This window comes from Panthera uncia, chromosome D4, assembly GCF_023721935.1.
Source record: "Panthera uncia isolate 11264 chromosome D4, Puncia_PCG_1.0, whole genome shotgun sequence".
Classification (NCBI taxonomy): Eukaryota; Metazoa; Chordata; class Mammalia; order Carnivora; family Felidae; genus Panthera; species Panthera uncia.
The window spans coordinates 82476540-82487289 of record NC_064807.1 but is presented as its reverse complement, the minus strand read 5'-3'; the positions used below and the strand labels follow the sequence as shown (position 1 = coordinate 82487289).

The 10750-nt window shown below is 44.5% G+C and overlaps 1 protein-coding gene across 2 annotated transcripts in view; it reads right to left on the bottom strand.

The window, feature by feature from the left end:
- Positions 1 to 223: 223 nt before the first annotated feature.
- The window catches only part of PBX3 (PBX homeobox 3), a 220034-nt gene continuing 209507 nt past the window's right edge, over positions 224 to 10750 (bottom strand). Inside the window, exons 6-9 of one of the 2 annotated variants that reach the window (XM_049637960.1) lie at positions 7048 to 7213; positions 5685 to 5797; positions 4814 to 4903; positions 224 to 1773 (exon numbers count right to left, since the gene is read on the bottom strand). In XM_049637960.1, the coding sequence (XP_049493917.1) occupies positions 1681 to 1773; positions 4814 to 4903; positions 5685 to 5797; positions 7048 to 7213 (462 nt within the window). In that variant the 3' untranslated portion in view covers positions 224 to 1680. The remainder of the gene's footprint in view (positions 1774 to 4813; positions 4904 to 5684; positions 5798 to 7047; positions 7214 to 10750) is intronic. The other variant, XM_049637970.1, reaches the window with a different exon arrangement.

The window sequence follows — 10750 nt, the reverse complement described above, 5'->3', positions numbered from 1 at the left end:
GGATCTAGGAGGATGCATAGGGACGGTCCAGGAGCTAGCCAGAAGCTCGCACCGAGAGAGAGCAGTCAGTCGGCAGGGGCTGTTCCTCCACTCCCTGCTTCACAGTCATTTCAAAGTCCCTCTGTGTAGGGCCACACATTTCCCGGCCCCGGCCTGCCTCTGGGCAGGCTTTCTGCTTTGCTGGCCCTGGCCGGCTCACGTGGTGGAGTCAGAAACGGCACCATTTAATCATGAAAGCAAAAAGTTTATTCATGTTTGAAACTACATATAGCTACCACGAGGAAGACTTTTTCAATCCAGGGTGTAATCCAGTTAGAAAGGAACACGAAACATTTTTAATACATTAGAATCACCGCCACAAATTATTTTCATGACTCAATCAGTTTCAGAATCGCATACAATACAAAAAGAGAGAAAGGAGAGGGAGGGGCCCCATTACACAGGGTGAAATATACAGTACTGAATACTGAAATCTGAATGCATCACAATTAGCCGCCTTTTTTTTTTTTTCTTTTTTCTTTCGCATGGATTAGTAACAAGATGAAGAACATTCAAAATGCTTTCTCGGTATTTACAACGGTTTTACTGATCCTGTGTTAATTGAAGACCCGATGTTTCCACTCTTGGTTTTTTAAAAGTTGCAAATGCAACCCTGATTTTTCTTTTAAAAGATTACAATGTACATTACATTTCGTGAAGGGAAACAAAGAGTTAATTACAAGATGCAAAAAGGTAAGAAAGAGACGAACTACAGCGTGAGTATTGTTCAGAGGTAGTAAGTGAGCACACTCTAAGCTACAGAACATGTGGAAATTCTATTGGTTTGTATGAGTTCGCATGAGGTAATAAAGCTGTGTTTTGATTGGTGAGATGTATAAATACTCTTTTGCTACACTATATACAACACTCCAGAGAGCAGGGCCTTTGTGGATGCCCAGAGGACGTAGCAAACCTTGACAAGCCTGTGCAGCACCCAGTGCACGCCGTACAGCCCCAGACGGATCTCGTGTTCACCTCTATCAGCAGCAAGGATCTTCATCTCTCAGAACAATCTGGATCCAGAATTTAATTACCGAGCAGACTCTGGGCACTGGTGCTTCCAGAGAGAGAAAAGATGCTACCAGTCTCTGATCTAATTATAACGTAAGAGATCGAAACGCAAACGTGACAAGGAAGATTCTTAAACAAACCATTGTTAACAGAGATAGCCAAACAGCTCCTTTATTCCAACCCCATTAGCGATATGAAAGAAAGACAATCAAAGTCCGCGATGGAAAAATGCAAGAAATTCAATTTAGGTGAGGTGAATCTTTGCATCTGCTCTAACGATTGAGGTTTAGCATATATTGTACTTTTTACCCTTAAGGCCAAGTAATTGGCAACTGTGAAACCATTAATGTAAAATATTGATAATAAATTATGATAAAATAGCTACAGGACTGTCAACAATGTTAAATCTTGGCCTAATTGGATAAAGTGCTTTTTTAACATTGTGTGTTTTTAAGTATAAATACAAATGATTATGATTCCTTTAAAAAACTGATTTACCAAGTTCTCTAATAAGACAAGGTTTTACAGTAAAGCTGTAGATGGTGGGCTACAAAACGCTTTCCTTTTCCTCCTATTGCTCTGAATGCACTTAGCAAGGCATGTCAGCTCAGGGAAAAGTGTTGCCAGAGATTAGTTAGAGGTATCAGAGTGCACACTTCCCGGGCCTTCTGTAGGGGAAGTCACAGAAGATGGAGTTGTTGCGTCCTGCCAGCCTCCATTAGCCTGAAAGGAGAAACACAGTTCAACGGGTGCACGTCTACATATTAATTCTACTCCCCGATTTAAAATACCCAGATGACAACATGAGAGCAAAGATACATTAGCGAAATGTATTTTCTAAACCCACTTTGGCAGGAGTTTGAAGCATGTGTTAAAGTGGGATTAAATGCATGTAAAACAAATCCATCCCACCAAGTAAAGACTTGGCCATAAATCAGCGAGCTGAAGGAGGGCCTCGGCTAGTCTCAGGCTGGCATGCAGCTCGGCCTTTGATTTGCTGTAAAAAGAAAGTGACTCGGAAAGAAACCTTTTCAGAAGGGAGCGGTGGAGGGGCTGAGTGCAATGCCTCGGCAAGACCTCCGGCTCCGTGAGGTGTAAACTTCAGCCCAGCCTGGTCCTCGTTTCCATAGAGAAGTGGCCCGCCCTCGTTCCATACCCGCTCGACAGCCAGCTACTGTAACCCTGGGAAAATGAAGGCCAGAATTTCCTTCCAAATGGGATCTTCCGGAATGAAAATGCATGAACTGTGGAGGAGCACACTATTCAAATCTGTATTCCAATTATCTCTAACTGGGGCTCCTATTTGGGATGTTGCTACTGCTTTTCACACGCCGCTGGCCCTTCCTGCCTCGACCTGCATCGGCAATAACGGTACTCAGAAACAAATTTGCCTTGTGTCTTGGCCTATGGAGGCAATTGCTGAAATCAATGTCTGATCAGATTTCTGCTGTGGCAGACAGCTTGTCGCTACATATTTTTATGTCAGTCAAGAAGAGGGAGGTGCTGGGCTTGCGACTTGGGGAACACTGAGTGGAAGTGACGGGGCGGGCCTTTCCGGAGAGAGGGCGAGGGTGAGCTGGCTGACACCCAGCGCCTGCGGCTCAGACCAGCCTCGCGCTCCGCTGCCCGCGGACCCGAGCCTCCCGCGCCAGTGTCACTGTGGGTCATGAGGTCCCCCTGCCTCCTTCACATCCGTCCGCGACTTCTGCGAGTCCATCTACAATGTCTTCTTTGAGGCCTGTGCCACCAGGCTACTGAGAACTCCGTCTAGAGCCTCCGCGCAGCCTGGGTCCGGCTGTTAGACGAGCTCTGTGCCGGCCGCTTTCCCTTCTCCCACGGCCGCTGTTCTTAGCGCCCTGTCTTTTGACCGACTGCGTAGTTCTGCACATAAAGTCCCTTTCCTCCCTCCAGGACCAAGAGAAAGAGAGTGGGGCGGGGGGGGGGGGGGGGGAAGGGACCAAACAACCCCACAGAGATGACCAGAGCCGAAGGGACAAGGATCTTCCAGGCTTGAGGCAGATCAAATTCTGGAAGAAGAAAGGAAGACAACTCCGGAGGAAGAAGACAATGCTACGGCGAAGGATTTTTCAGAGCGTCCGGCGTGCAGTTGGGCAGTGACGTGCTCGTGTGCGTTTGTGGGCCTCTGAGAAACCCTCTCTACCTGAACAGTGAGCTGTTTTTACCCCTCAGGTATGAAAATCTACTTAGAAGAAGAAAAACTCGTACACAGATACAAGTCTAAAGATATTCCATCTGAAGTAAACATCATTCCTCCTTTATCCACATTTATAAACAACAAATGTACAATATTTTTACCCAGCGTGGCAGCTGGAGGAGAGGTTGTCAGCAAGCATTCTTTTTTTCAAAATAAATTAATCCTTACTCTGGTGGTTTGAGATTATGCACTGTATTATACAACAGCGCCTTATCAAGCCTCATCAGTGAAGATGGAATTCATGTCTGTAAAATGCTGCAGGCAATCACGGTTTCATATTTTATCATGTTGATAAGGATATCGCACATTCTCTGAAGCATTTCAAAACACTTAAATGAAAAAGGAGAAATGCAACTAAAAGGCTTTTTATATGGTTTGTTGTGGGTTATTATGAGTTATTTATAAACCCAAAAAGAAAGATTTGACATTTCAAATGTAAAAGATTTGAGTATTTAATGGTCCTTTCTTCCCTTTACAATTGAACATCCTCAATCACTTTTGCAATCATTAATATTTACTCTCTCCTAGCAAGCCAAGGCCCTAGAAAGGGAGAAATTTGTCCACTTTCCTCCTGATTCTACCACCACGCTCTGGGCAGTTCGCTTCCTCCCTGAGCCTAGAATCCCAGATTCCCTCCACCACTCTTCTCCCCAGCTCTACCCTGATGGCCTAATCCTCCCCTCCCCAGGTTCCCTTTCCGGAGCTGAGGCGTTTTGCCCTGTTCCATCCATGTCAGTGGGGGGTAAAAGTAAAGTTTTGGTGAATTGGTTACAAAAGTTAAAATTGTTCCCTCCATAATTAAAAAAATTTTTTTGAGAGGCTGAAAAGTGCTGAACACGTGTTGCATTCCACCTTGACAATGCAGCCAACTCACTCTGCAGAATGGAATTCTTTGTTTAGCTTGGGATGTTGATCTGTCTGGGGCCCTCCAAGGCTGTTCCCTTCACTTGAGATGTGTTTGGGAATGTTTCCTACTGCTTGATTCTAAGATAGATAAATGACCTGTTTTATCCATTTCCCTGGGACACAGCACAGCCAGGAGGAGACGGCGTCTTAATGGGCTGATGCTTGAGTCCCTATTGATGACACAATGCCGGCCACTCCTGGGTACCTGTGAGGACTTCTTTTCTTTATTTTCATAAAAATTTTTTTCACGCTTGTTCATTTTTGAGAGAGAGAGACAACAGAGCGTGAGCGGGGGAGGGGGAGAGAGAGAGTGAGACACAGAATCTGAAACGGGCTCCAGGCTCTGAGCCGTCAGCCCAGACGCGGGGCTCAAACTCACAAACCGCAAGATCGTGACCTGAGCCGAAGCCGGACGCTCAACCGACTGAGCCACCCGGGCGCCCCATCTGTGAGGACTTCTAAGGGCATCTGGGCGACATCAAGTGTTTCGGTTCATAAAACAAAGTGCGGTAAAAACGCCGCCTTCTCCACCTGCCAACAAGGTGAGAGGCCAAGTCAAATGGCCATTAATTTAGTTATCAGTCACTGTTTACCTGACGCTGTTCCTACAGCTCTTCGAATCTGGTTTCCCAGAGTACTCACATTTAGGTTATGTGGACTGTACAGTGAGTTTCCTCCAAGGCCATCACTGTAGCCTCCCGTCTGATTGATAACATGACGGAGGGTATCCACCTAGAAGTGAGACGAAACAGAATTCATCATCCCAAATCTATTAAAACATCATCATTTACAAAAGGAAACAATTTGAATTCTGTGTGCCACAAGGGTTTAGCATCTTCAGTGAGAGACAAACTGATCAATCAAATGTGACTGGCAGAATTTCAACAATTCTTTGCATATTTAAACTCACACATCTTTGTTTTTCATGCCAGCCAAACAAGAACATCTTCGTAGCAATGCACACTTGCCACCTACGTCAACGAAACGTGTGTGGCTGTGGGTGAACACTACTTATAAATATGTACACGGGATCTCTCCCTCTCACACACACGTACGCACACACCTACACGCATAAACACAAGTGGTTGTTCTCAGTTAAGAGGACGAGAAAAGAGTTGAACCTGGAATATACTTTAAGCACTCAGGTTTTTTTGATTCTGACTTTTAAAAATCCGGAAAGGAAACACACGCACATGTTCTCGAACCATACGCACACACTGGCACACACAATTTTTGTTTTGTTTTGTTACAAAAGTAAGATGCACCCAACCCTGTCCATGAGCTCAAGCCAGAGCCGAATGCATTCACAAAGTTCATCAGGTTTGAATCTTCCAAAGTCACTGTTCACTTGAATTCTCATTAAATTAAACGGTGGGGCAGATGGGTCATGTTTGGAAGCACCCAGCACAGGGTCTGCACGGAGGTGCAGACCACTTCCATGGGGTAAGAGCATGGAGTTTTGAGCCCAAACCCTACCCTGCTAGAAAGGCCCCAGTTGGGGCATTTCTCCTACCTGTGATTGCACATTGGCTCCGACTTGGGACCCTTGGTAAGAATCCCCATTCAGACTCTGCATGTTCATGAACATGTCCCCAGAATTTGGGAGGTTAAAAGAACCAGAAGAACCTGGAAAGGAAAGAGTTAAGTAGCTGAATAACAGAGAGCTACACACATAATCCTCAAAGACCTAGAGGCAGGGAAAGGAGAAAAGGTGCAGAAGGGAAAGGTCGTGTACAACATAAAGCATTTCCAGATCTAAGAAGATGGAGAATAACTCCAGAGAGTTAGGTCCTGGGATTCATTTTGCAGCTAGGAAAGTCTTACCAGTGGGGAAGCCCAAATAGGAAACAAAGAGGAAATCAAAGTAAACAGAAAAACACCCAGCAGCTGGTCTGGAACCACCCCCTTGTTTTCATTTATCTCTAGGACTTGGTCATTAAATGAGCCCTTTGTCATCACGAACTGTCATGGCAATTAGAGAATAAAGGTTTTTCTGAAGCTCTTTCTTAGCCATGCCTTCTACCTAACTTTCATCTGTTTATGTTTCATTAAAAAGAGCTGGAGTGGGGGAGGTTGGGGCAAGAAAGGGGATAGGAGAGAGGGCAGGGGAAAGACAACAAAACAAATAAACAAAAATCCCTCACTTTCTGAACTTTTAAACATATATTAAAAAGATCTGCTTAGAAAAGCCCTTGAATCGCATCTCGAGTCCATCTCCTGCACTAGCTACACACCTTTCACTGTTACTCAAGTGCCTTATAATTTTTAGATGTTTCTAACTCCATCACAAATGTCGCATAAAATGTAGCCAAAATGCACCGTGATACTGCAGATATGCATCCATGTATCAAGTACTATACCCCTCACAGCTAACTACCTACCAAGTCGGCACAGGGGCTAAAGAAATGCTAAGAAGGACAGCAGACTGTAGTCTGCAGCTAGATTCAGTAGAAAGCACTGCTCTACTCCCAACATTCTAGCTTCATTATGCACGGCAACAGATAAACTTCCCACTCGGGCTATTCCATTCATTCTCTGACAGACCACTGGGGACCTTAAAATGATACATGGGACGATACAGTTAAAATAATTATTAGCGATAGCGCTTTGCATAGTTGCTGAATTCAAAACCACTATTAAGTGTAAAGGTTCCAGAATCTACCAGTAGCGAGTGGCACTCGTTATGAACAGTGGGTTTACAGACTCTGGCCATCCACTCGTTCACCCATCCCAAGAATAAGCCCTGATTTTAATATAAATCTTCCATTATAAATTCACTGTGTCCTCAGTCTGGCTCTTGTTTCCTGGCCTGTGGGACAGGGTTTTGTGGCATAAGGCCGCCTGAGCCGAGTCGGGAGCGAGCACCCAGTACGCACCAGAATTTGGCGTGGTGGGCGAATTGGTCTGGTTGTTCTGCACAGCTGCGGCTACTGCGTGTGCGGCGGTCACGGCTGTCTTTGCGGCATAGAGGTTGGCTTCTTCCTGAAACTTGCCGATATTCTTCTTGTACCTGATTCGTTTGTTGCCAAACCAGTTGGATACCTGCAAATTGCAAGGACACGAGTGAAGGGGAAGAGAGGTCAAAGGTGGGGGGGAAGGAGTCAAATTTCCAGGAATAACTGTCGGATACCAAGGGGATGCCTTGGGAGACACTCAATTCCTAGCGTGTAATTAATCGCCTCCTGTGGCTAATGCATCATGGTTCTAGGGGCTTGGTTTCTCTTTTCGCAAACTCTCGGAAAGATACCCCTTCTTGGGAGTTAGCTGCAGTAACGCTAAAAAGGATGGGAGCGCTGTTCACTGAAAGGATTCAGTGGGTATACACCAGTTAGTGTATGAACGATCAGTACCCCCAAAGTGGCTGAAAAAATGAAAGGCAACATTTGTTAAGCTAGGTAAATAATAAATACTTGTGAAGGAATGACTTATTCTTTTTGGCTCTGGAACGATTTTGGCAGTTGGACAGTAGAATCATGTTTGGTCTGCTGAAAAGAGTAACATCAATTAATAATGGATGAAAAATCCCTTTGTCTCCAGTCTTAGAAGGCACTGTGTATCTGCCAAGATGGCTGCTCAGGCACCGCCACGAGAAGGTCACAACTTGAAAATTCAAGTAATTCCAATAAGGTCAAATGCAAATATGGGGGAGCGGCGCTGATTTCATCAGGTGGAATATACTTCTTTCTTTGGCAAACTACTTATGATGTCAGCCCGTGCAAGTGGAAGAGATTTCCAAAGACGAACTTGGCAACAGGAAGATTTCATCACATTTCACTGACAGCAAAACTTTGGCCCGAGACTCATTGCTCATAGTTACGTGACATGTTCAGGCACCTGTAGCTGAGCTATGTAAAGAAACTAAAACCCACACAGCAGTTTATAAAAAGGTACCCACCTGCTATATAAAAGGCTCTGACCTCCCTTTTGTTAAAGTAACAGTTTAAAAATACTCTTCGTTAACTTCTTAATAATCTGTCAAAGGGGCATGTTGCTGTAGTATCAGGCTGGGTGGGTCACTGTTTTATTCTGAACAGCTATTCAGGGGCCCTGAGGAAAAATAAGGAGCGGCAAGAGTCCTCCAACCCAATTTACACCAGTGGGCATGCTTACTGACCGTCTCTGCCAAGTCTTTAATTGCTTTGGAAATAGAACTCTCATTCTTCAACCTGTGGCACTCATCCTTCCAGAAGAAGCCAGAGAACTCTGGCAAGGAAGCCACGGGAGGAAGACAACGCTGGCCTTGCTGCTGCCCACATGCTGTCACATACTGGGGAATCACTGCGTGCACATATACAAAGGCAGGCGCACTTACTGAGGACCCATGCGGCAACTGTGAGCATAGGTTCAGCAGACAGAAACAAGCCAAAACTCACCGGGAAGTAAATATGTGACAGATCGGGACTTCCTAGCTGTTTCTGTTCCACTATTATCCCTCCCATGCCTTAAGGACTATATGTATCACTTCCTTCCTTCAGAGCAAATAGTACTAGTTGTAACTGTCATTCAATGACTCTCTCCTATGTGCCAAGCATTACGCAGAGCCCTCTGAATACATTTTCTCATTCAATCTTAATAATCTCAGGGCTAGGAGGCCAACTGAGGTGGCTACACAGGCATAACACATGCCCCAAATCCAATGGCCTTTTCTCTTTCCTTGTTTGCTCTTTCAGCAGTATCTGACACGCCAGGGTGTGTGTGTGTGTGTGTGTGTGTTCCCTAAAACTCAGTTCTTGGCCCTCTTCTCTCTTCTCCTTGAGCTATCTTATCCATATTAATGATTTCAATCACTGTCTCTGTGTGATGACTCCCAGATTTCCATCTCTATCCCTAACTTCTATAAAGAATTTCAGTTCTTGATATTTTAAGGACATTTACATATAAAATGTTCTGCCACAGCCTCCAGCTCAAAAGGTCTAAAATGGAATTCATGTGTTTTCTTTTTTCTTCTCTGTTTTCTCTGTTTTCCTTCTCTGTTTTCCCTTTGTGTTCAGGGCATCTCCATCTCTTGAAATGTGGTACTTCCTACCTTACAAAGTCCCTGATTCCACCACTGGACGATTCTAATGAATATACAGTTCTGTATTCGGAACCAAGATCTGGTTCCCTCTTGCTTCCAATCACTGGCCTTAAATGGTCCAACACCCAGACGGTCACAATATTAAGGTTCTCAAACAGCCCTGAGCAACTGAACCCCACTAGGTCACCGGCCTTCTCTGCCCTCCCTTCTTTGAGCTCCGAGTGCTTGCAGCAGGAACACATGATCATTTCGTAGGATGTGGTGGTGGGAGGAAGAGCCAGGGGAGTGCACAGGTGAGAAGGCAGCGGAGGCCTGGGCCAGGTAGAGCAGTAGTTATCCAGAGGGCAGCTATCATGGGGGAGGAACTGGCAGAATTTGCCCACGGGCCAGCTGTAGAGGTCAAGGGGAGAGGAAGAAGCCAGAGATGATGTCAATGTGGGGCCCAGGCCTCCAGGAACATGGAGACAGATGCTCTGGGAAGGATTCCTGCACCAGAAGTCAGCCTCAGTGACTATTAGGACCCATTCCCATTATATGACTCTAAAAACAAAAGTTCTGACTCAAGATTGAAAAAGCAGCATAAAGGGATCCGCTCTGATTATGCCGGTCAAAGGAAGTCCTCTTAGACCCTACCTCATGTTTCACAAGCACATTCTCAGCTCAGGAGGCAGACCTACAGAGCTGGTTTGCAAAAAGCTCCTTCAACATATAATATCACACTAGTTTATCTGAATAAGACTGGCAGGCCTTCGAAAGAGTTAAATATTGAATGTTATCTATCTATGGTGCAAAGGGAGATAGTCCTGGTTGAGAGGGAATTCGGCATTTCTTAAGTATAATTAATGAAAATTCCCCAACTCTGAATTTAGCAACAAAGGCCCATCTTAGAATTCTCCTCTTCTAAACAATTCTCTGCTGGATTCCGTACTTTGTAGTTAATATTACCTTGACAATCAGAGAAGCTATAATACATTAATGAAACCTAGCCTGGAAAATCAGATTACAGCTTTATTAACAGTTTCATAATTGAGGAATCTGGGTACCACTGAAGGTCTCATCTCTAGCTATGCAAGAATCCTGTGTTTATGCATACCCCTGGACCAATCAAACAACAGTCATCACTAGTAAAGGTTTATTTAATTCTCACAGTAAAATTTTAATATCACCAGCAGCCTGGGGAAGCTTTAGCAAGTGGATTTGCTTGACATCAGATCGTTTCTATTCTGCTAGTCCCAATACTTCTTAATCTTTAATATCAAGGCAATTAAAATTAATGGCCACTCATCCGAAGCTACTGTGGGCAGTGTTTCCTTGACATCAATTGTTTGATGGGATTACCTAGAGGTTAAACTAACAAGCAAGGTTTAATTGGAAGCAATGAAAGAAGCAGTGATCATACGTTATGTTTAACCTGCATAACCACATCTAAATGAATATCTAAAAATGTTAAACTATTTCTCAAATTAAAATATGCACGTCACATTCTGATATCACAGATTTGGGTATTGCAGCAAGCAGCTATTAAGACCATACTGCTGCAACTAAGATCAGTTTAATTAATG